This window comes from Pinus tabuliformis, chromosome J, assembly GCF_031772625.1.
Source record: "Pinus tabuliformis cultivar Carrire ecotype Pingquan chromosome J, CPIR1, whole genome shotgun sequence".
In the NCBI taxonomy this organism is placed as follows: Eukaryota; Viridiplantae; Streptophyta; class Pinopsida; order Pinales; family Pinaceae; genus Pinus; species Pinus tabuliformis.
In genome coordinates this window covers 1,070,655,125-1,070,681,389 of record NC_142295.1, presented here as the reverse complement: position 1 = coordinate 1,070,681,389, position 26,265 = coordinate 1,070,655,125, and the positions used below count along the sequence as shown (strand labels likewise).

The window sequence follows — 26,265 nt, the reverse complement described above, 5'->3', positions numbered from 1 at the left end:
TGCACTATTTTCTAGGGTTGGAAGTTTGGCAGCAGAAAGGAGAAATCTTCCTTGGGCAAGGAAGGTATGCTACAAAAATTCTGAAAAGGTTCGGGATGGGAGATTATAGACCTATGGCTACGCCAATGATCACCAACTAGAAGAAGATTGATGCATCAAAAGACAAGGATGTCGATCCCACTCTATATTGACAGCTCATAGGGTCCCTGATGTATCTAGTCAATACCAAGCCAGATATTTGCTACGCTGTCAACACCCTTAGTCAGTTCATGGTGGAACCAAAGAGGGCTCACTGGGCAGCAACCAAGCATGTTCTCAGGTATTTACAGGGAACAATTGATTATGGGCTCTTGTACACCAAGGGGAAGGATATCAGGTTGAGTGGATTTACTGATGCAGATTGGGCAGGTAGTTTAGTGGATCGGAGAAGTACCTTTGGGTACTGTTTCAACATTGGATCAGGAATAACCACCTGGTGCAATAAGAAACAGAAGTCTATGGCTCTGAGCTCGTCTGACGCAGAATATATGGCGGCAAGCACAACTTCGTGTGAGGCCATATGGCTTAGAAAACTGCTGGTAAACCTATTCAGAAGAAATATGGAGGTGACTAGGATCATGTGTAATAATCAGAGTTGCATCAAACTCTCTGAGAATCTAGTATTTCATGATAGGTCAAAGCATATTGATATCCGATGTCACTTTGTCAGAGATTGTGTCCAATGTGGAGCTGTATAGTTGAGCTACACTCCTACAGGGGAACAAGTGGCAATAATCCTCACCAAGGCCCTTGGAAAGTCAACATTTGACTACTTCAGGGAACAGATGGGGATGGTAAAGAACCCCTTTCAGAAGTAGTGTGTTAGCAGCACAGATGCAGAGGGAGTTGCAATGCAGATGCAGTGTTGGGAGAAAGGACCAACAACAACACGGATGCAGAGGAAGGTGCAGTGCGGATGTAGTGCTGGGAGAAAGGACCAACAACAACACGGATGCAAAGGGAGCTGTCGTACAGATGTAGTAGTGGCAGTGGCAGAACCATGGGCAGCAGTACAGGATGCAGCAGTGCAGAGGATGTTGGGCAGGGAGGCCTAGCATCAACATAGGTACCGATGCCGGATGATCAGAGTAATACTCAGTGAGGAGTATTGCTAGAGCACAGTCCTCGCTAAGAGGGAGTGTTGATTTGGGGTAGCATCAGATGTGCTCTAGCCACGAAATTTGGTGGAGAGGTTGGGGCACATGAGATCTCCAATACCCAGAAAGGGTTTGGGTAGATTCTAAACAGATCAGGAGATATTAAAATAATTAATATTTTTAATGGAGTCCCTAAGTCTAAACTTAGGGAAAATAAAATATTAATGTGTATTAATATGAATCTGTGTTAGAATGGTCCAAAAGACATGGATCAAGCCAGATCTAATCCTAGCCGTTGATTAAGGACTTAGTCTCGGCCGTTGAGATGTCAACAGAAAAGTATAAGAGGAAGCTTGAGGGGCACTTCGAGAATACACTGAGGGAGACTAGTCAGTTCAATTTCTGGAGCGGGGTTTGCTGAGAAATTGAACCAGTGGTCTGGAGAGTAGTCAGGAGGCAGCAAGTACGGAACAGAGAGACGGGAGATCAATGTAGAAGAGGCAGATGCAGAACCAGAGGAAGCCATGCAGAGGCAGCAGAGACTGTGCAGAGCCAGAAGGGCCCGTGTCATCCACGTAGAGGCTGCAGGAGTGACGTAGAAGCCCAGAGAGGCTACGCAGAGCCTCAGTAGGCTGACGTAGAGGGTTTCAAGCTGACGCAGAGGGTTTCAGGTTGTAGCAGAGGTCAGTAGGGCCTACACTGGGTTTAGGAAAGGGCTGGAAGTTTGTCTATCTGTGGGTAAGCCAGTTTGGCACCCTGTTGTACGAGAAAATTGTTGAATAATAAAATCCTCCCTTGCTGCACCGGGTTTCCCACATTGGGTCTTTCCGGGGACATTATTCGAAAATAACTATGTCAATGTGTGCATATTTTTGTTTCTGTATTACGATGTGATATCTGCAACAATATTTATTTTAATGTTTGTTGAAGTAATTTCATGAATAACTTATGATGATAAGTAGGAAAAGTAAATCAGTTGCTATAGTGATAGAATTTTCACATCAAGTGGAGTGGTTTTGGCCTTGGCTTGCAACCTATATCCTGTGTTTTCGTGTACTATTGATCTTCTTGTTTTGGTAACTGTTTGGTGATAAGAATAATCTAATAATACGAGAAGAAGCTAATAAGTAAGAAAAAGTAAAAAGACATCACAAGCAGTTATCAAGCTAAAGAGAAATTTTCCTAACTATTGCCCTATAGATTTCTCAACACCTGCACCTCTGCCTTTGTTACTGCTAGTGCCATTGCCTCCCAACCAAGTCTATGTCAACCCACTTTGGATGCTTATTGGAAAAAGCAATGCAAATATTTTCCTTTTGAATACATTGCAGATGATGGTATGATGCAGATATCCCCTTTAATGTTGCTCGCGCACCTTATTACCAGGCTATGTGTGATACTACTATAGCTGCAAGAAAGGGCTTCAAAGGCCCTACTATGGGTGACTTGGGGAGAACTCTTTTGCAAAGAAAGTTTGCTTCCATTGGAGAATATTTAAATGAATTTAAAGAGTCATGGACCAAAACAGGTTGTTCCATAATGTCAAATGGATGGACTGATGGAAAAAGCGCACTATCATAAATTTCCTTTTCTCTTGCCCTCAAGGAACCATGTTTTTGAGATCGGTTGATGCATCTGACAGGGTGAAAGATGCCAACCTATTAGTTGAGCTTTTGGATGAGATTGTTACAATAATGGGGGGACAAAATTATGAAAATTCTATTACTAAAGCAACTGATTTATTTTGCCTACTTATTCTTCAATAAGTTATTTACGAAATCCCTTCAGTAAATATTAAAATAAATTCTATTGTAGATAGATTTATTTTACCTACTTATTCTTTAATAAGTTATTTATGAAATCCCTTCAGTAAATATTAAAATAAATTCTACTGCAGATATCACACCATTATAGAGAAACAAATACATGCACAAGAATCAAACACATCAACATAGTTATTTTTGGACAATTGTCCCCGGAAAAACCCGATGCGGGAAAACTAGTGTAGCAAAGGAGGATTTTATTAAGCAGCTTTTCTTAGGTACAACTAGGGTGCCAAATTGGCTCACCCAACAGAGATAAATTCTCCGGCGATTCCCTAGGCTCAGTGTCAGTCCAGCTAGCCTCTGCGCAACTCCTAGATCCTCTGCGTCAGCATTTTGCCTCACTGCGTCAACACTTGGCCTCTCTGCATCACCCACGCAGGCCCTCCAGTGATTGCGCAATCCAATTGCCTTTGTGTCTTCTTGAGTGGCTCTGCGTCTGCCTCTTTGACCTCTGCGTTGGTCCTCCGGCACTGTTCTTGCCTCTCTGTTACGTATTCGCTACCTCTTGTTGTAATCCAGTGTACTAGTTTGAATTCCTCAGCAAGCCCTGCTCTAGAAATCGAGCTGACTGGTCTCGCTCAATGTATCTCCAACTGACCCTCAAGCCTTCTCTTACACTTTTCCTTTTGATGAATCAACGATTGAGATTAAGTCCCTAATCAATGGCTAAGACTAAAATAGACTTGATCTTCATCTCTTAGAAGCTTCTCATCCTTATCTTTATTAATACCCATTAATATTTTTATTTTCCTAAGTTTAGACTTAGGAACTCATTAAAAATATTAATTATTTTAATAACTCTTCATTTGGATGGAATTTTCCGAAACGATTTCTGGGTCTTGGAGATCTCATGTGCTTTAGCCTCTCCACCAATTTTCATGGCTAGAGCGCATCTGATGCTACCCCAAATCAACAGTCCCTCATAGCGAGGAATGTGCTCTAGTAATACTCCTCAACTGAGCATCACCCATATCATTTGGCACTGGTACCTGTGCTGATGTTTGGCCTTCCTGCCCAACATCCTCTGCACTGTTGCATCCTGTATTGTTGCCCATGGCTCTACTATTGCCGCTGCTACATCTGTACTGCAGCTCCTTCTGCATCCTTGCAGCTGTTGGTCCTTCCTCCCAACATTGCATCTACACTGCAATTCCCTCTGCATCTGTGTTGCTGTTATTCCTTCCTCCAACACTGCATTTGCACTGCAACATCATACCTATTTCTGCTACTGAAATGGATTCTTTATCATCCCCATCTTCTCCCTGAAATAATCAAACTTTGTTCTTCCAAGGGCCTTGGTAAGGATGTCTGCCACCTGTTCTCCTGTAAGAGTGTATCTCAACTGTACAACTCCTCGTTGGACACAGTCTCTGACAATGTGACATCGAATATCAATGTGCTTTGATCGGTCATGAAACACTGGATTCTTAGAGAGCTTGATGCAACTCTGATTATCACACATGATCCTGGTCGCTTCCATCCTTCTTCTGAATAGGTTCACAAGCAGTTTTCTGAGCCGTATGGCTTCGCACGAAGCTGTGCTAGCGGCCATATATTTTGTTTCAACTGAGCTCAGAGCTACGGATTTTCATTTCCTACTGCACCAGGAGGTCATTCCTGATCCAATGTTGAAACAGTACCCAGAGGTACTTTTTCAATCCATTGAACTTCCAGCGCAATCTGCATCAATAAATCCACTCAATCTGATATCCTTACTCCTGGTGTACAAGACTCCACAATTGAAATTTCCCTGTATATATCTGAGAACATGTTTGGCTGCTGCCCAATGCAACCTCTTCGGTTCTTCCATGAACTGAGTGAGGGTGTTGACAGTGTGACAATTGTCTGGCCTGGTATTGACCAGATACATTAGGGACTCTACAAGCTGCCTGTATAAGGTGGGATCGACATCCTTGTATTCTGATGCATCAATTTTCTTCCAGTTGGTGATCATTGGAGTAGCCATAGGCCTACAGTCCTGCATCCTAAATCTCTTTAGAATTTCTGTAGCATATCTCCCTTGTCCAAGGAAGATCTTCCCCTTCTGCTGCCAAACTTCCAACCCCAGGAAATAATGCATCTGTCCCAAATCTTTCATGTCGAATTCTGTGGCTAGATTATTTTTGCAGTCCTCGATGAGCCTGGATGATCTTGTTAAGAAGAGATCATCCACATATAACACTAGGATTAGAGGCTCATTCTCTACAACCTGATAGTAGAGATTTGGATCTGCGTCACTCTTGACGAACCCCATCTTCTGCAAGTAGCCATCAATTCAACCATACCACGCTCTAGGTCCCTGTTTGAGCCCATACAAGGTTTTCTTCAATCTGCATACATGAGACTTCTTCTCATGTGTCTCAAAGCCTTCCGACTGTTCAATGTATACTTACTCTTCTATTACCTCATTCAAGAATGTCGTTTTGACATCCATTTGATGAATCTCCCAACCCATCTGTGGTGCAAGAGATATCATGGTTCTAATAGATGTATACCTAGCTATTGGGTTGAAGGTCTCTTCGTAGTCAATTCCTTCCTTCTAAGCATACCCTTTAGCCACGAACCTGGCTTTGTATTTTTCCACACTGTCGTCTGCAACATATTTAATCTTGTAGATCCATCTCGAACTTACCACCGATTTGTCTTGAGGCCTAGGCACTACATCCCAGACATCGTTCACCATTATAGAGTTGTATTCCTCTACCATCGCATCCATCCAAACTTGATGTTGAGCGGCCTCGTGAAAACTGGAAGGCTCCCCATCCTGAGCTACTAAGGCCTGATATCTATCTTCCCGTTTTTGCTCCCTTTTATTGTTTCTCGGTGTACCGATGAAATCTTTTGCATCCCGCAAAATTTGTCGAAGTTCCCGGCTCGTTCTTCCTCTGGTAGTAGGTGCATCTGTTATCTCCTCCTCTTCCTGTGATTCTTCCTGTTTTGAGGGAGAATTCTTGGCTTCCGCTGGTTGAAGTGGTTTGACCAACAACTCATCTTTTGACTGCTCCTCGGAAGGCATTTCTCGAGATTTTTTGAAGGCCCTATCTTCCATGAACTTCACATCTCGTCGAACTACTACCTTCCTGCTCCCTAGAAGATAGATTCTATATGCCTTAGCGTTCTCGCTATATCCCACTAGATATCCTTTCTCTGCAGTTTGATCTAACTTCTTCCTTTTCTCCTTGGGTATACGGCAATATGCTAAACTCCCAAATATCTTGAAATGGCTGACTTTAGGTGTCTTCCCGGTGAAGACTTTCTCTGGAGTAATCTTGCCCAATGCCCTATGAGGAGTTCTATTTTGGACATAGACTGTTGTGTTGCATGCTTCTGCCCACAGGAATTTTGGCATATCTTGATCATACATCATGGCCCTAGCTGCTTCCACGATAGTCCTGTTCTTCCTTTCTGCTACTCCATTCTGCTCCAGATTGTAAGGAGCTGTCCACTCTTTTATGATGCCCTCCCTAGCACAAAAAATAGTGAAGTCCTTATCGACATATTCTCCACCCTTGTCTAAGTGCAAAACTTTTATTTTCTTCCCTGTCAGAGTCTCCACCAGAGCCTTGAACTCTTTGAATCGACATAAAACCTCGTCCTTGGTTTTCAGAAAATAAATCCAAGTTTTCCTAGAGGTCATCAATGAAGGTGACAAAGTATTCGGAACCACTAAGAGCTTTAGTGGACATTGGTCTGCAGATATCTCAGTGTATCAATCCTAGGACACTCTTGGCCCTGTTTTTACTTCTAGGAAATGCTGCTTTGGCATACTTGCCCAGAGCACATCCTCTGCATACGTCATCTCGTTCTGTACTAAGATCTGGAACTCCTGTTATAGATTTCCTGAGAATTCTCAGAGCCCCATGGTGCAATTGTCCCATTCTTCTGTGCCATAGTTCATTCAAATCCTTGTCTCCATTACTGCCTATCAGTGCCATTGGTGATTCTAGCTGTAACCTGTACAACTTGTTACTTCTGATTCCGATCCACACTTTCTTTTTCCAACTTGGCTGTTTGACGTATACTTTCTCCTTAATGAATAAAACGTCATAACCGTTGCTTTGAAGTTGTGATACGGAAAGTAAGTTCATCCCCAGTCCTGACACATGCAGCACATTGGTAGCATGGAACCGCTCTTTCGTTTCTATTTGAAAAACTATGGTACCCTTCCCCACTGGAGTACACTTTGCCTTATTCCCCATGGTGATCTGAAAATTCATCCTTTCCTCCTGATAATCTGAGAAACATTCCCGGATTCCTATCATATGCCAGGAGGCTCCACTGTCTATATACCATACCTTTGATGATGCAGAGCTTGTCACACAATCAACTTCTTCTTCCAATCTGGAAGCCAACATAGAGAAATCGAAATTACTATCTCTTGTGCAATTTTCTGAAAATCTACACGAGTCTCCTGATGTAGATGCCTCTACATCATGATCTCGACCCATAATTGATTTTCCCTTCCTGTCTCCGATTCCTTGCTTTGATACCATGTGAAAATTCTAGTACTGCAGCAATTGATTTATTTTACTGACTTATTGTTCAATAAGTTATTTACGAAATCCCTTCAGTAAATATTAAAATAAATTCTACTGCAGATATCACACCATTATACAGAAACAAATACATGCACAAGAATCAAACACATCAACACAGTTATTTTTGGACAATTGTCCCCGGAAAAACCCAATGCGGGAAAACCAGTGCAACAGAGGAGGATTTTATTAATTAGCTTTTCTTGAGTACAACTAGGGTGCCAAACTGGCTCACCCAACAGAGATAAATTCTTCGGGGCCTCCCCTAGGCTTAGCATCAATCCAGCTAGCCTGTGCGCAGCTCTGCATCAACATTCTGCCTCACTGCGTCAACACTTCGCCTCTCTGCGTCACCCATGCAGGCCCTCCAGTGACTGCGTAGTCCTGCTACCTTTGCTTCTTCCTGAGTGGCTATGCGTCTGCCTCTTTGATCTCTGCGCTAGTCTTCTGACACTGTTCCTGCCTCTCTGTTACGTAATCGCTACCTCTTACTGCAATCCAGTTTTCTAGTTCGAATTTTTCAGCAAGCCCCGCTCCAGAAATTGAACTGACTGGTCTCGCTCAGTGTATCTCCAACTGACTCTCAAGCCTTCTCTTATACTTTTCCTGTTGATGAATCAACCGCTGAGATTAAGTCCCTAATCAACGTCTAAGATAAAAATAGACTTGATTTTCGTCTTTTAGAAGCTTCTCATTCTTATCTTTATTAATACCCATTAGTATTTTTATTTTCCTAAGTTTAGATTTAGGAACTCATTAAAAATATTAATTATTTTAATAACTCTTCATCCGGATGGAATTTTCCAAAATGATTTCTGGGTCTTGGAGATCTCATGTGCTTTAGCCTCTCCACCAATTTTCATGGCTAGAGCGCATCCGATGCTACCCCAAATCAACAAAAATGTTGTGTTGGTCATCACCGATAATGCCTCAAACTATGTTCTTGCTAGAAAGATGCTAGAGGCGAAATGTAGGACCATATTTTGGACCCCATGTGCTGCACATTGCATAGACCTCATGCTTGAGGACATGGGAAAAGTGGAGTGGGTAAAGAACACTGTGGAGCATGCCAAGAGTATTACAAAATACATCTACAACTAGTCATGGGTATTGAGCCTAATGAGGGAAATCACTTGGGGCAGGGAGCTTGTTAGGCCTGCCATCATGAGATTTGCAACTCACTTCCTCACATTGAAATCTCTCACATCCCAACAACAAAACTTGTAGAAAATGTTTTTTGATGATGATTGGGATTCATCTCGATGGGCTCGCAGGGAACATGGAAAAGACACCGAAAAGAAAGTTTTTGACAACACTTTTTGGAAAAAAGTAGCAGACATTGTGAAAATTGGTGATCCCCTTGTTAAGGTCTTACGGTTTGTGGATGGGGAAAAATTGGCCATGGGCTACATCTATGAGGCTATGGATTAGGCAAAGGAGCAGATATGATCAACCTGTAAGGACAATGTAGGTAAATATGTGCCTATTTGGGAGATCATTGATAACAGATGGAACAATCAACTCGATCGTCCTATACATGTAGCCGAGTATTTCCTGAACCCAAAGTATCATTATAAATCTAAGCTAAGAGAAGATCATACTGAGGAGGTCAGAGATGGGTTGTATGAGTGCTTGGAGCGCATGGTACCTGTTGAGTCATAACAGTTGGAAATACATCAATAACTTATTGCTTTCTCTAATGCCATAGGCACATTTGACAAAAATCTGGCAAAGATTGCAAGAGATGTGGATCAATCGGGTAAGCAATTCCATTATTTTTTAATTATTTTGCGTAAAGTTTAATTGTTTAAAATTGAAGCCCGTTATTTGTATTTTGTAAATTGTTTGAACTTACCATCTAAATTGTTGAATAATGAACTAACTCTAGTCTTTGTCTTTGTAGCACATTGGTGGGAGTCGTTTGGAAGCCAATGTCCTTAACTGCAAAAGTTTGTAGTTAGAGTTCTCAACAAAACTCGTAGTGCTTCTAGGTGTGAGTGCAGTTGGTCTGTTTTTGAACGGATTCACACGAAGAAGAGAAATCATTTGGAACAAAAACGGTTAAATGATCTTGTGTTCGTGCAATACAACCTTTGACTAAGGCGCAACCAGTTGTTGAACAAAAGACCTGATACAGATCCCATTGTGTTGGATGATATTGATCCAACTTCAGAATGGGTGGAGGAGACTCATCCAGCTGAGTTTGATGCTAATTTTGATATTAATCGCTGGAGGAAGCAAACTAGCAAGACCATGCATGGCACATGGTATTGGTGGGGGGAGCAGTAGTCATGCAACTTGGTTAATCGTGCTTCTGGTTTTGCTAGGCCTAGTACTATTATTGAGGCTAGAGAGGAGTCCTCAGACTTTGAGCTAGATGATGTTTATGTGCTCCTGCCAATGATCCCATGTCTAGTAGTGGTGATGAATTTGGTGAGTGATCATGTTGATCAATGATTTGTAATAGGCTAATGGCCTAGTAGCTTGAGTTTTAGCATTGTTTCTGGACTCTAGAGGCCTTTTAGAGCCTCATTGGTTATATATTTTGTTGATCATATCATTGATATGTCTTGCACTCAGTGCCTTTTTGATATATGCACCCTTACATGGTATATAGATGAGAAGAATTTCCATATTTTGTCTCTAATGGTTTGGAATCATGGTTTTTAATCTTAAAAATAAGATTTTTCATGAAAAAAAATATTTATGTGTTTTATTCAATTCTGGTTTATTGAATCCGGTTCAATCTGGTTTGATTTGGTTCTGGTTTGAATCATGGTTAGATAGGCGACCGGTTCGATGCTTGGCTCCTATTTTTAAAATCATGTGTTGACCTACATTAGCTGGTCACTTGGCCATGGCACTTAGCCATGAAGTCTCTCCCCTCTGTTGCCATTATTATCACTAACACCTATGAATTGAAAGGTTGACCTTGAAAATGTCACCTCCCCTTAGCAGCTAGGAGCACTTAATAGAGTTGATTACCTAGCCACCTCTTACAAGGTAGGGGACACTTTTATGGGACTTGGTCTAGTTAAATATTTGAAGGTGATCCCAGTTTGAAGTCTTATTATGACTTTAACAATTAAGTATGGTCCACTATGATGCATTTATGGTAATTGTCTCTAATGATTGGTTGCCTTCACTTGCGTTTAAGATGGTTTTGCCAGGTGGTTTTACATAGAGGAACAAAGGTATTAAGGGCACATTCATTCTATGCGTACTCCACATGATGCCTATGCTGTACTACATTTCAGGAGAGCAGTGATGACCTTGCAGATGTAACATTTCCCTTCCTCAGAGCATTACCCTTCCACAGTAGGGTGGTGGGGGCTTTTATGATCCTAATAATTGACTGACACCTCATAGTACCCTCAGATGTTGAAATCCGAGCTCACTTTGCTAAGCATTGGAGATTCTCGATGATGTACGCATTGGACCCATCATGCTCCCAGGCTAGCCTTGACACGATTTGATGGGCATGCTTTTGATCCAAAGTCTAGATTGTCAGTTTTTCAAATCCCAACAAAATGATTTAATGTGCTAATAAATTTCTATACCCAGATTTTAATTTTAGCTGAAACTCAAATCTGAATTCATGCATAGAAAATGTTTTTGAGTTACTAATAGATCTACGCAGTGGAAACAAAAATCAAGCACATTAAATTTTGCCACAACTTTTTACCTTGGAAACCCAACTTGGGAAAACCAACATTAGTGTTTGTATTATTTCAGCGTGCAGAGGAAAATATAAAATTTATTACAACTACAAAACCTGTCCCAACACCTGGGAAAGCAAGCCAAACAAATCTGTCTAGATTTGTGTGCCCAGCCTTGATCTATGTGCTATTGTGCACTCCTCGATTTTTGTGCACAGATCCTTGTGCAACCCTCTCACATGTGTGGCCTGTCTCGATTTGCATGCCTGGTTGCCTCGATTTGCATGCTACCTTTTTCCTCTCCTTTTCCTCACTCGCTGCTCCAAGGCATGTGTGCCAACTTCCTTGGAGTGCATGTTGTCTTTGGAGTATGTGCCAAGATCACTTCAAGCAATTATTTTTATAATTTCTCCTTTGCCTGGTGGTTCACAAAGCTGACATGGTGCTCAATGAAATTATCCTTGTGATTCACGATCTCCATGTGATTCATAGTCTCCTCGTAATTCATGATCTCAAGGTCTTTAACATTAATTAATTAATGTGTTTAGGAAAAGAAAAAAATCTCTTTGCTAGGAATTTTTTTCAGACATCTTCTTCATGCTTGACACTAAGCCTATGCAGGATCACTTGTGCAAGCTACCAAAATTTACCACGCCCTCTTAATGAGAAAAGTGTTCTGCATCAGCCCCAGCTTATCTCTGAAGAAGACGAACTTGCCTTTCAAGCCTATGCAGGATCACTTGTGCAAGCTACCAAAATTTACCACGCCCTCTTAATAAGAAAAGTGTTCTGCATCAGCCCTAGCTTATCTCTGAAGAAGACGAACTTGCCTTTCATCGAGGCCTTTGTGAGGATGTCTGCCACCTACTCATCTGTAGATACATATTGTAGCTTCACTGTTCCCTTCTAAACAGGCTCGGATGAAGTGATACCTGGTGTCTATGTGGTTCGACTTATCATGAAACATTGGATATTTTGAGAGCCTGATGCAACTTTGATTGTCACAATGTATCACAGTGGCTCCAACTCTTGATCAAACAACCCCATGGGTAGCTTCCGAAGCCAAATGGCCTCACATATTGCCAAGTTGGCTGCCATGTACTCAACCATCGCAAAACCCAGTGCAACTAACTTTTGTTTCTTGCCGAGCCAAGAAACAACTCCCAATCCCAAGCTGAAACAATAACCTGAACCACTTTTCCTATCAACTATAGTGCCTGCCCAGTCAACATCCATATAAACCACTAGCTTCATTCCATCTCCCAGGATATAGCTCAATCCATCTCAACTGTTTGATGTAGATATATTAGGACATGTTTTACTGCTACCTAGTGCACTCGCTTCGGCTCAACCATAAATTAACTGAGTGTATTGACAACAAAACATATATCTGGTATAGTATTAACCAGATACATGAGAGAGCCAATTAACTGCCTGTATAAAGTGGGGTCCACTCTCTCTAACTTAAAACTTAAAAGTATCAATATTTTCCATTTGGTCACCATTGGCGTACCCATAGGCTTGCAGTCCTGCATCTCTCTGCCATACTTCCAACCCCAGAAAGTAGTGCATTAGCCCCAAATCCTTCATGTCGAACTCTGAAGCAAGATCCCTCTTGCAATCTGCAATGAGCTTCTCTGAACCTGTAAGAAACAAGTAATCTATATACAACACAAGAATGAGTGGCTCTCCCTTGACTAATATGTAGTATAGGTTTTAGTTAGCATCACTCTTTGTGAAGCCCAAACCCAACAGATAACTGTCTGTCCCAAAATACCACACACGTGGTGCCTGCTTGAGTCCATACAGTGCTCTCTTCAGTCTAACGCACATTGAGCCTACTGGAGTCCACACAATGCTCTCTTTAGTGTTTTGTTTTCACAAAAAATGCTTTTTATATTGAAAAAGGAGAGTACAGATTCTATATGACTTCCACTTGCGACTATCAGAAGCTTAGTAGGACGTATTTCAGTTACATATTTTGTATCAGATCAAATCACTATCCAGTTGCTGACATTAAGAAGTTAAAAAAAAAAAACTATATTGTTCCATGTCTATGCAGGGACAGATGCTATGTTTCTAGCAAATAAAATATTGACTACCAGCAAAATCCTATCTGTCTGTCTCAGAGTTGTTACTAGAAAATACAAAAAACTGAAAATGTCTCTATTCTGATGTATCGTCAAAATGTAACTACGCCAGTACAATTTTTGAATTTCCACGACCTTGGGTCTAGGTTAGAGTCTTAAAATCATTGACACTACCAAATCAAGAATCTCAACCATAAACTACTTTGCACAGCGGAAAATATAAAGCAGTAAATTACATATGCACAAATATACATGCTTTTTAACAAAATTGTACAATCCCAACCTTCATCATATTAAACCAAATCTGAATAATACAACAGTCTATGGTATACAAGATACAATGACAAACTTCGCTGTAGCTTCTATGTCGTATCTTGTCTTGCCGGTCCTTCGCTCCCGTACTGCTCACTAGCTGCCCCTTAGTCCTTCAAAGGACAACACATCGAGACTCCAGGAGTGCTGCCACCTAAGACTGCTGCACATCACTTCTGTCGCATGTACACGGGCTGATCCAATCTGCTTTCTGGGTAGGCCTAATTCCCGAGCTCCAAACTGCCAGGCTAGCTGTCACCTTTGTCCAGCAAGGTGCTGCACTTCGGCACCAAAATTCACCCAATCTTCAGCTCCTCTTCGTCACTTGAAGATAGCTCGTCTAGGGCTACTTTGGGTAGCCAACACACTGCCCTCCACCAGATCAATGGCACCCAATACTACACTGCGGAATCTGCACCGATGAAGGCTTATGGTCACTCAAACAAGCCTCCAAATTGGCTCCCACAGGCTGCTCCAATTCTGATCCAAATCTGACCCAAAAACATGGATCCAACACTCATCAAAATTGCTGTCCAAGTCTGCGTCACTGCTGTAATGTCTGTGACTGTTTAGGGCATATTTACCTGCTGTAATAACCCCTGATCAGCCACCAAAACTGCCCTCCTTGGCTGCGGCCTACTCTTTAAGAGGTGCTGGCAACCTTGGCTGCTGTCCTGGGCATAGATCTAAACAACTCCATGCTGTCCTCCAAAGATGAGGTAGGATCTGTGGCCCACCTACAGCACCATACGCTGCCCTTCCTTCAAGAATTCTGCACCCAAGACACCTCCACGCAGGCTGAACCAGCCTCTCCTTGCCTCGGCCGTCTAGGGAGCTGCCTCGGCCTCCCCTCACAGCAACTTGGCCCTCAAACAGACCCTAGAAACAGCCCTAAAACACCACGCTGTCCCTTCCTCCTCTGCTGTGGCAATTTCAGAGATAAACCTTCTCTCTAATGAGCTTATGCAAGATGAATGTTGCACTTTTGGATGAGTAAAATGAATCTCCTTCACCTCTATTTATACACAAATGAGGGGCTCCACGAATTCATTTGAAGAGACATGTCTCTTGGACAAATTCCTCAAGCCTACATGACTTTGGCTGTCCATAATTAATTGTCAACTTCAAAAATTCATAACTTCGTTTCTAGAGCTCCGATTTGAGTGATCTTTGGAGCGTTGGAATCGGATCGCCAAGCTCTATCACCTCAAGTTTTCTCAAGGTCAAACTCATCATGGTTTGGACCCAAATCCCAATGGATGCAAAACCCCATGCTTGGGTTCCAATCCCACAAGTGACACTTGTGGCGCTTTGCCCTTCAAACCTTGAACCCTAGGGCTTGGAGTACCTCCCAAGCTACACAAATCAACAACGATGAGGGCGTCCATGAACAAAAGTTCGAAAACAGATCTTTCCCGGATCTGCTCCGCATCCCTCTTTGGATAATTTGTTGGCTCCGTTGTTCCCTATAGATATGTCAGATAGAAACCCAATTGAAATCATTTATCAACATCTTGATTTTGCTTTGTCAGTTGGTTAGGTCCGGGATCTTCATTGCATTCCTCCCATTTGGCCATTCTACCACAACCTTGGAGTCTCCAAAAATTGTAATGCCCTCAATGCCTAGCCATCTGGAGCAAAACAGGACACCACACAATGCTAGAAGTTCGGCCCTGTTGTTGGATCCTTTATCGCTATTCCAGACAAAGTGATACCATTCCCCTGGTCTCAGATGGATTGACATACCGCTGCCGCATTCCCTCCATGTTGAAGCACCATCGAAGAAACCAACTAGAAAATTTTCCAACAGAGGTCTATAGCATCGAATGGGATGAGAATCTCTAACCTCAAATGCTCCAAATTCCAGAAAGAATAAACTATCTTGACACGTCCTGTTGACGTCTGGTAACACCTATTCAAAAATGCATTCATTCCTTGTCCTCCATAAACCCCATAAGATAAAAAATGGCGGATGCCTATATGACTTATAGTCAATAAACCACTGTTTTAGACTAGTAACCGCATCTGTCCTACCCCAATCTGCTCTGAGATTCACTCCAATCTATACCGAGACTGAAAAAGGACACTGAATAAATAGATGGTTAATTTCTTCAGTCTGTTCTAAACATAAGCTGCATCTGTCCGGACCCATAAACCCCCTCTTTAATAGATTATCCCATGTCAATATTTTGTTGTGAACCACAAGCCAGACGGAACATTTGAGTTTCAGGGGAATTTCCCACTTCCATGCCCTGAATAACCAGCAGTGAAGAGGGTCTGTTGTTTTGTCCTATTTAACAATGGAATACACTTCGTCTACCTTAATCTGTCCGTTATGTAAGTCTCCACACCAAGTCAGGCAATCTTCCTCATTCGATAGCTTTATCCCTGCATACTTCAACTGTAAAATATAATCGTTCCATTCTGCCACATGATGTCCTGGAATTCCTAATATCGCAACATCTTTCCAGATAGTAGAATGTGTTTTTGTGCTAGATTGGCTAGCTATATCCCTAAGAACATGTATTCCCACATCATGTAAGAAATTAATCAGATGCAGAGATATTGCATGGTTGCCAGATACTCCCAGGAAAGTATCCAATCCAATTTCTGGGCAGGACCTAGTGCCGATCCTCCATTTAAGGTTTCAAGGAGCCAGGGCGTAGTGTGTGATAGGCTTCTCCAGCATTGGGAAGTAGAATTTGTTTCAGGTGCTCCCTCTCGAATCCAGCATGGACAACAAGTTGACAATCATGATGAGTCAGTGGTATATCTGAGTCTGTAATTTTGAAAAATTCAGTAGGATGATGTCAAGATCTGCCATCAATCATGTTAATGATGAATTATCAAATATGAGAACCTGGTATAAAAGGATATACATGTAAACAAATAACTTGTTTCAGGGAAACCACTTCTCTGTAGTTATATAAGTTGACATGGTCTTTTATGTAAGGAGCCTTGCTCACTCGACAGTTGCCTTCGAGATTTTATGTATATCAAGGACTGGTGTGTATGTCTCTCTTATGTATTGAAATATTTGTTCATTCAAAATTTTAAGATTTTTTTCTTTTTGTTCATTTATATTGGTTTTCCTATGGTTGTTTGGGTGTTCATCTTTCCCCTCAAGGTCATTCAAGTTCGCAAAAAAATTTATTGGACTATGTTTATGCTCAGTAACTGCATTAATTAATGATGAACTAGATCATAGTTCTTTGTCAGACCATCTTTAGCTTTCAGGGTCCAGATTCATCCAAGTTTTGTAATAATCATTTGCAGGGAAAACTTCTTAGAGAATACTTTTTGATATAGATGATCTTGGTATTTTCCACACATTTTCTATTTGGTTTTGTAATATATACTATATATCTACTTTTTTATTGAGTTAATGCTGCATATGATTTTCATCAACTAGGCATATTTAATGTCCAGGGTTCTTTGCCCATTGGTGTTTGAACCTGTGTCATTAACATGGTGATGCCGCATGTCAACCACTAGACCACAGTCCAGTGGACTATATTAGTTATGCTTTTTACATGCTTATTTTCTTTTATGATGAAGACCTTATCTTTAGGCAATCCCTAAAGCCCTGATATGTATTGTGGGAGTTTGTGGGCTCTTCGTTTCTTTTATGGAAGCTGTTGTCATTGTATATCAATTATGTTAGGATTGTCTAGTGTCGTGTCGACTTTTCTCCACTACTGTATTGCATAGATTTCTGTTTACATTATTCAAACAAACAGTTTATCAATATCAATACTTCTTTTCTTTTGAATACTAAACTAGTTAATCACTGGTGCATTTCAGGGTGGAGGAGAATGAAAAACTTGTATTGACTCCCTTTGAAAAAAATATCGAAATATGGAGGCAGCTTTGGCGAGTGCTTGAAAGAAGTGATCTAGTTGAGTTTCTTATCTTCATTCTTGGTCTCTTTCTTCACACCTGTTTTGGGCTCTGCTTGAGATTTAAATGATGATAGCTTCAATTAGCTTATAGAATTGGCAAAATTAAAATGAGATGCAAAAATATGGATATATTTTATTTCCCAAATGTAGAATTGAAAACTTTTCGTTTAAAAAATAAATCAAATATAAATCAAGACTGGCTTTGTGATAAACTAACCCAATCTAAGATCTCTTCAGGTCCTAATATAATACAATGACCACTAGACATAGTTTATGCCTTCTTGACTAATATTTACATGGTAAAGCTAAAGACCTTTTAGCAATCAATGTATACAAATAATAACAATAAAAATTCCACTCATTCGTTTTCATTCCTTATCTATTATCTTTGTTTTCAAATCTAGCTCTATACCTAAAAGTATAACTGCTGCGTCAGCAGTTGTGCTTGCTTTGCTGTTTTTATCCTTGTTAAATGCATTATATGACTAGAGTCAAAACCAGCTAACAAATCTTTTGCTTCTGTGATAAATACTAACAAGTGCACTTCTCACACAGAGAGCTGACTTAAATTCAGTTTTAATAATACTGGCATGGAGCGGCTTGCCCCTCTTTATAGCTTCCCCTAGGCTGGCGTGATTGTGTTCTCGTATATAAGAAAGTTCTTCTACCAACTGATCTGGCTCTCAGATTGCTTATCCTGGACCATCATTTTGTCTGGACCATTATTTTGTTCTCTTGTTTTGACAAATTAAGTATTGATTTGACACACCATTTCCATCTCAATTGTGCATCACCCAAGCCAAGCACTAATAATTTGCATTGCTATAATTGTCAACTCGGTCATTTATGCAACAATGACTCCTTACATCAATGACAATATCTCAGACAATCTTGCCTCTGCTTGATAATTACTTTGACATCAATGACAATACTGTCCAACAGCCTCAGCTTCCTTGCACTTGGCCAGAGAGGGAGATCCTTCAGGCCTTACACCCAGCATTGCAGAACTTTGGTTATTCTCATTGCTGGGGCTTGCCATGTCTGGAGGGCATGACCGCTTCCATATCTGACCATGGGGGTGTTTGGGAATAGCTATTGCAGCAGAAGTATGCTGCTTGCATGGATTTTGCTGGTCTCTTTTATGCTACCCATCCTTCCTAGGCAATTCTCAGAACTCTGGACCCATCACCTGCTTGAGCCAGACTGTGGTGTCTTCTCCCTTAGCTGCTTCATGAGACATTACAGTCAGAGAGGAACCAATCACAGATTCACCTCCAATATTGGTACCAAACATCATCAACAGAAAAGATTGCACTCGTTTCTCTTAATATGAAGCATGGCATCTTCCTGTCATAAGAATGACAAAACTGGATGTGCCAGGTATCCATCATGGAAATGGGTTCAATATTGTAGAATGAGCTGGGCAGATTATTGATGAATATGGTAATGTGGAGAGAGCCTTCACCATTGATTGACCATGATGACATTCTCCCTGGAGATGTGTTATCTGTATACGGCATAATGGCCACCGGCTGGCTTACTAACACCCCATCTGGGACTAAAACTTTCTTGTTTGTTGTTCTCATTTTAAGATTAGGTAAAGATCCTCTCTTTTCAACAGTACCATGCTTGTCTTCTGCTTTGTTTTAATGAATATTTAATAGTATTTCCTCATTAAATGATTAATCTGATTATTAAGAATTTCAAACTTGTTCAAAGTATTTATATTGAGCTTTTGTTTGGAGCCGTTGCTGTTGTAACTCTCTTTCTACCCTTAATTTCTGTAACATCCCTACAGGGTTTTTTAAGGATACTCCCTGTAAATAAAGGGCCATTCACAAGTCATGACAAAAGCAACATTTATAGGAGATATTTTCAAAATCTATGGGTTTAAGTCTTCTAGTGTCTCCTGTTTTAACCTTGCCACACTCGGGCTGCCCTTCACGAATATCCACTTCTACAAAAATTTGGCGATTATAGCCATAGTTCTCTCTTTGGTTTGTTGTGACCTTGACAACTTTTCTTTTCAAGAATTTATTTACTCAAATATATATTTTTTAACCATGGTGAATCAGTAACTCACTGGTGTAATATGGGCAGGGTCCATGATCAAACCTTCACTGGCTGCCACTATAACACCAAGAGTATATCCAACGGCCCGCAAGCCAGATATACTAAGAACTTATGACTTAGCAAGAGCTGAGACGTCCTGACTCCACCGGAGTGGGCTCTATTCCAGGGGTCGCCTACTCTTTGAGCATTATCACAATGGGTCAAACATGTCCCTTGGAATTGAACCCAGGTGGATGGGAGAACAAACTGCATTCCCAACCACTCAAGCTACTAAACCGGGATGATTTACTCAAATATACTAAAAGAAAGGGAACCTTATACAGTAGGGATATGGTTCACTGGGTTCTGTGGGTCAAAGTAAAAAATCGAAGAGTCCAAAGCTTCAAGAACAGACAAGTATCTAGTAATACAGTCGCCTGTTGAAAACTTGCATCATGGCCTTCCAAAGTGAAAATTGCTAAAAATAAAACCTCTACCAATTTAGGAAGTGGAGAAGTTCCCATTCATTTTTAACTTCCAAGTGACTAATCAAATTTTGAATTCCACTTCGATTGGTAAATAGCCCAGCTTTGAAGTCCACTTGGATTGGTAAGGAGCCCATAAAATCCTCTTCTCAAGTCTCCTTGTCGTTCTGTAATATATAGCCTTCCACGTTTTATCGCTGGACCAACTTTCACCTTTGAAACCTCTTCCAATGTTTTACAAATCTCCTTTAGCAGACTGAGGCTCTTGAATAGCTTTATGAGCATTTTATAAAAGATCATGAATAGTCTTGCTGGAACTGAAGATATTATCATAAGCAGCAGATATTACTTCACCGAGGCAGCATTTTTGCAAGAGTTTTGAATCAACTCCTGCAGATGATCCATGTTGTTAGAGGTCAGAGGATTGATTCCATAGGAGTCCAAGGAAAAATACGAGGACCCAAACCAAGATTTGTCTATTATGCACCTCTATACTAACTATCAAGAATGAATTTCTTAATAAGAACAGCTCCTCTGTTACATAGCAATATCACCACACATATGGTAGTAGAGATGCTGCTGTATTATACAGAAGAAGCAGATGAAGGGAAGACAATACCTTGGAACCAGTCATAGATAAAAATGGCAATAATGAAAACATATTCTTGTAGCATACCCATTGGATCGATGCCCTATTGAAAATTGTGTTCTGACCTTGAATTCATTTGAGGTAAATTCTGAAAAAAGGAAAACCCTTTACAGATTAAGTGAAGATTTCACGATTAATTTTCCATTCCCAGTGGGTATTAACCCCACTTTGACGTCCTCTAAAATTTGTCACGTAAAAAGCTTGCCATGGACAAGAAAATTCAGGAGTCTTACATTCGTTACACTGCCATATTTTTTGCAAACCTTCGACAGAAAGGAAAAATTTATACTTTTGGTAGCTTGTAAACTAGTGAATATGTTATTGCTTTATCTATTTTTGAATAAAGCTACCGCAAATTGGGTGTTTATAGCTTACAATTTTAAATTACCAATTACATCTATGGATTAAAAGCTTTAAGTCTATTCAATGTATAATCCCTACCTGTAGAGGTAGACACATTGAAAACTTTATTCTGTTCTTGCTAATTGTGATTTTCATTATTAGTCTGCACAATGCAGTGTTGAACTATTTTGTGACTAAGATTAGGCATCTAATTATTTATTATTTTTGGTTAAGTAATTGATTCATGAAACTGTGTAGATAAACATTCCATACAGAAAGGTTGGTATAATACCACATTATAGAAAGAAATTTGTGCTATAAAATGTGGACACATCCATTTCATTTTTCTTTGGATAAATAGCTTGCTTCCTTGGATATGTTTTACTTTTTACTGAATTGATCTTGTCAAGTTTTATATTGGTTCAGTGTAGCAAACAACTAATGCCATATTTGCATTCCAGGTTGTTACAGTGGTGGATGCCCGCAATCCGTTGTTTTACCGTTGCTGTGATTTAGAGGTTAGTGATCTGCTCTTCCTAACTATAGCACCGTAACATAACATGAAGTTGTACAGTCCTACAGGAAGAGAAATAAACTGATTCCTTTATTTAGGCCAAAGGCATTGTAATGCTATACTCTCACTCAAGTTACAAATTTATTTCATATGATGATTTCCCTGAGCAATGTACATGACACATCCTGAGCTTGTGCATAGAATATTTCTGAACTTGTGGTCAGACGATATCTATGCATCTGCATAAATCACTGCAGAAAATAACTAACTGTAAAGCCTTTCAGTGGCATGTATCTACTCAGGCTTCCAAGGACTCTAACAAGTCTCTGTGATGGTTAGCATGCAAAGATGACGAAATTGCTGGAAAGTACTACCTGATGCTCTACAAGGATTCAGGCCTGAGGAGGACCAAGTGTTGGTGTATCATGTGTATGACCATACTCTTGAATTTTTTGCTAGGATTTTCAATGCTGAAGCTACGTTATCTGCTAAATCCCGGCAAGTGCTACAATTTTCAGTTGCGGGCTACTGGGGGGTTGGCAGCACTAGCTTTCATAGTACTAGAAGTTTTAGAATATAGCCATTGCTGGTTGGCTCCACTAGTCATTCATGTTGGGTGCATGATGGCTGTTCATATCCTCCATGCTGAGCATTGTTAAATTTTGACAAACTATGCATGCTGTTCAGGCTTCAGCGCTTTAGTGTTATTTGCAGTCACCTCACTAGACAAGCTGCTTGATGACAGCCACAAAGCTCCAGTTGATATGCTGCTCATCGCTGAACCAATAGGCAGCTAAACCAGATGTCCTTTAATTTTCATCCCGGTAAAAATGCCAAAAACAGCCATTAGTGGCATGAAACATTTGTTCTTCATCTGCTGCAGGATGATTTACATAGACTTCTTAGATGCACCAATACAAACAACTAGGTTTCATTTTAGTGAGTAAAATCTACCATTTGTTTGCTCATCTGAAGTTCAGGATCCAGTGTTCTGTATGCCATACTTTCGAGTGGATGGGGGGCTTCTGTCTAAATATTACCATATAGTTGGAACTTGAAAGGGTCTTTTGACTTGTCTCTGCTTTGAACTGCAGGCATATGTACGAGAAATTGATATTCACAAGAGGACAATGTTGCTTGTCAATAAAGCAGATCTTTTACCAGTTCATATCAGGTTTCTCCCTCAACTGTAAATATCAGATATTTGATGTGCAGCAGATGTAAAATGGGAAAAAGTGCTAATTATTATTGTTTTTGATTTCACAGACAAAAATGGGCAAAATATTTTTGTTCACAAGGAATTTTGTATCTATTCTGGTCTGCTAAAGCTGCTTCAGCAGCTTTAGAGGGTAAAGATCATACGAGCCTTTCAGAAAGTTTAGTCAATCCAGAGGAGTTGCACAAATTTGGTGTTTCTGCTGAGGACATCAAAATTTATGGTCGAGAAGAGCTTTTGAGCCGCTTGCAAAAAGAGGCAGAAGCAATTTCAGCAATCAGGAAAGCTTCGACTGAAACCAATAAGCAGGGTCAGCCAATTTTGAACCAATCTTCAAATTTTGATTCAGCTTACAGTGAGAGTGATGTATTGATTAGTAACCCCAAGGTGCTCGATTCTGGTCCTAGGCGCGTGGTTGTAGGGTTTGTTGGCTATCCTAACGTGGGTAAAAGTTCCACAATAAATGCATTGGTTGGACAGAAGAAAACTGGTGTCACATCAACACCTGGAAAGACCAAGCATTTTCAGACACTTATAATTTCTGATAGGCTCATGTTGTGTGACTGTCCTGGTCTAGTTTTTCCCAGCTTTTCAAGCTCCAGACATGAAATGGTTTCTTCGGGTGTGTTACCTATTGATCGGTTGACTGATCACAGGGGTGCAATACAAGTTGTAGCTGATCGGGTTCCTAGAAGTAATTTTGAGAATATTTACAAAATATCTTTACCTAAACCTAAACCATATGAACCACAGGACAGGCCTCCTGCGGCATTTGAGTTGCTAAGGACATATTCGCAGTCCCGGGGATATGTTGGGACAGGGGGCTTGCCAGATGAGACACGTGCAGCCCGTCAAATTCTGAAGGACTACATAGATGGGAAGCTACCTCACTTTGAATTACCACCAGAGGAAGCATGCAGCGGTGAAGATGAAGAGACCAGTTCCACCTCTCCAACACTGCAAACAGAAGACTGTAGAATGAGAGCAGAGGAGGCAGTTTTGGAGCTCCACAGTGATGAACTAGGATCCTCTGCTTCTTCTGCGGAAGAAGAGGGAGGATCGGACCTTGACAGCCAAGTTTATTCGACTGCAAGTAAAGAAGTGGAAACAAAAGGGAAGCTTCTAAGTGTCATGGGCAGCTCAAGTCTAGAGGGTGTCCTACATGACCTTGATTCATTTGATTCTGCAAATGGCATACAGGCTGCTCCTCCTGGAAAAGGGGAAAACAGGAAAAAAATGCATGCTCCACATAAGATGCATAAGAAAACTCAAAGGAAAAAGGATCGTTCTTGGCGGGTGGGTAATGATGAGAGTGATGGCATGCCTGCTGTAAAAGCAGTTGAAAAGCCAGTGAGTTATGGTGCATCTAGATTACATTACTAATGCTGCGAATGTAGTTAGTGATTGCAGCAATGACATGGCTGCTGCAGAAGTATTAAGTGCTAAATGTTTTCAGAATGCAAATCTTCTGGAGAATTATCCACAGTAGTCATTTTGTAGGTCAATGTTTCAAATCCAGGACAGTTTCATCATCCATCGAGTCAATGGTAAGAACTAAATGTTGTTATTGTTTGCAAGTAAATTGAAAACGTTATATGGGTGTAACTTGGTATCCTACCATATCTGGGTAGAGTGCTCAATACTACTGGGGTTATCAGCTACACCCTTTATTGGCAAATTAGGTTGTAAAGGTGATCTTTTTACCTTGTATCCAGTTTTGACAATATATTGCACCTTTTTTTTTACATTTACCTTAAATGTCTGTTGATGGCCTGAAATTGTCAGATAGTATGATCACTATATTTGGCATACATGCTGTGATACAATATGACATGTTATCAATCATTGTGTCTATGAGGTGCTAAAATAATATATGAGGGTGTGGGGTGGGATGTAAGTGAAATGAGACTTTTTACCAGTTTTGCATACAACTACAAGGGACTGGACAAAGGCGTAAACTGTATATTGTAGTATGCCTTCGTTGCCAGTCTTTCTTTATCTTCAACAGTACATGATTCATTAATTAGTGAGTGAAGGAATGTGCTGAGGATTTAGTTAATTCTATATAACGTTCTTGTGTTCAAAGATCGTTCAGCTTTGGATGCACTAAGCCCATTTCATACTTGAGATTGTAAAATAATCTGATGGTTAAATTTATATATTGTGGTAACAATCGTATGTGATATTGTGTCAGAAATAGACAGATAGATAAACTTCATATTGAAGCACTGGTTGTTAGCTCTAGTGCTAGAAATAGGCAAGTAGATTCACTACAATTTGAAGCACTGGTTGTTAGCTCTAGTGCTAGAAATAGGCAAGTAGATTCACTACAATTTGAAGCACTGGTTGTCATTCGATATTATCTTACGTAAGCGTTTCATGTTTGGCTAGTGTCTAGACACTATTTTTACGTTACAAGTATAGCGTCATTATGTTCTGAAATAAAGTATCCCTTTCTCATGCTAGATCACACAACCAATGAACCCATAACATCTATAACCATCTATAACCATAAAAAAGATGCTAAGATGCTAGTTGTATCTATAACCATAAAAAAGATGAAAAAAGATGCTAAGATGCTAGGTGTAGGCAAATGGATGTGGGTAACTCACTAATTTGTTGTGCCGAAAGGCGCTCTACAACTCAATATAGGAGAGATGTGTAGGCGTTAGATTAAACATTTTTTAAATTTGTTCTTTTATATTGTAATTTTATTTTTATTAATAAAATTACAAAGAATTCTTTAGATAAAATAAAATCACAATATAGATATCACATTGCACTATGTAACATAAAAATAGTAGTTATAAATTAAGATTCATATACTATATAAATTAAAATAATGATTCAGTAATCATATTTAAATTTAATTAATAAGTTCATAAAAAATCAATACTTACAATATAACAAGATCTAACCATGAATATTCACCTCATTTTACGAAGGATAGTATTAACGTCTAAATAGATTTTGTTACAATAACATGGGTCAATAACATGGTTTATCAATATAATTTATTTTAATTTAATTTTATAACATTTTTAAAATTAAAACTTAATACTTGTAATGGTATAAACCTCCATTTTTAAAATTTAATACTTGCAATAAGCTTAAAATATAACAAGATTTTTAATCATTGATAGTAACCCTTATCGACCATGGATATTATTAACTTGTAAATAGGCATTGTTATACCATGACTTATCAATACCACTTGCCCAAAAACCATAATTCATTTCAAAATAGAAGTATTTTATAAATATTTATTTTAATTTTATTTTATAACATTTTAAAAATTATATCTAAATGGAAAAAGGTATGTGGGAGATGTTGTGGTGTAAATGTTTTACAGATGGGCTCAATAATAAAAGGTTAAAAGTAATCGCCTACCGGGATGTAGAGATGTTGTAATGCCATGCAAACATTTTGACTTGGTGAAAATCAAACCAAAAAAATAGAAAAAAATAAAAAAATAATAATGATAATTAACATTATGCCAATTTGTAGAGATGTTGTAATGTTATGTAAACATTTTGACTCAATCAAA

General features: G+C 39.9%; 1 protein-coding gene across 1 annotated transcript in view; it reads left to right on the top strand.

Annotated features, from left to right (window-relative positions):
- LOC149230652 (GTPase LSG1-1-like) overlaps positions 1–24,463 on the top strand; it is a 132,447-nt gene extending 107,984 nt beyond the window's left edge. Inside the window, exons 4-7 of the mRNA XM_089379033.1 lie at positions 17,363–17,456; positions 21,450–21,506; positions 22,597–22,676; positions 22,769–24,463. Of these exons, the coding sequence (XP_089235159.1) occupies positions 17,363–17,456; positions 21,450–21,506; positions 22,597–22,676; positions 22,769–24,101 (1,564 nt within the window). The 3' untranslated portion in view covers positions 24,102–24,463. The remainder of the gene's footprint in view (positions 1–17,362; positions 17,457–21,449; positions 21,507–22,596; positions 22,677–22,768) is intronic.
- The last annotated feature ends 1,802 nt before the right edge of the window (positions 24,464–26,265 follow it).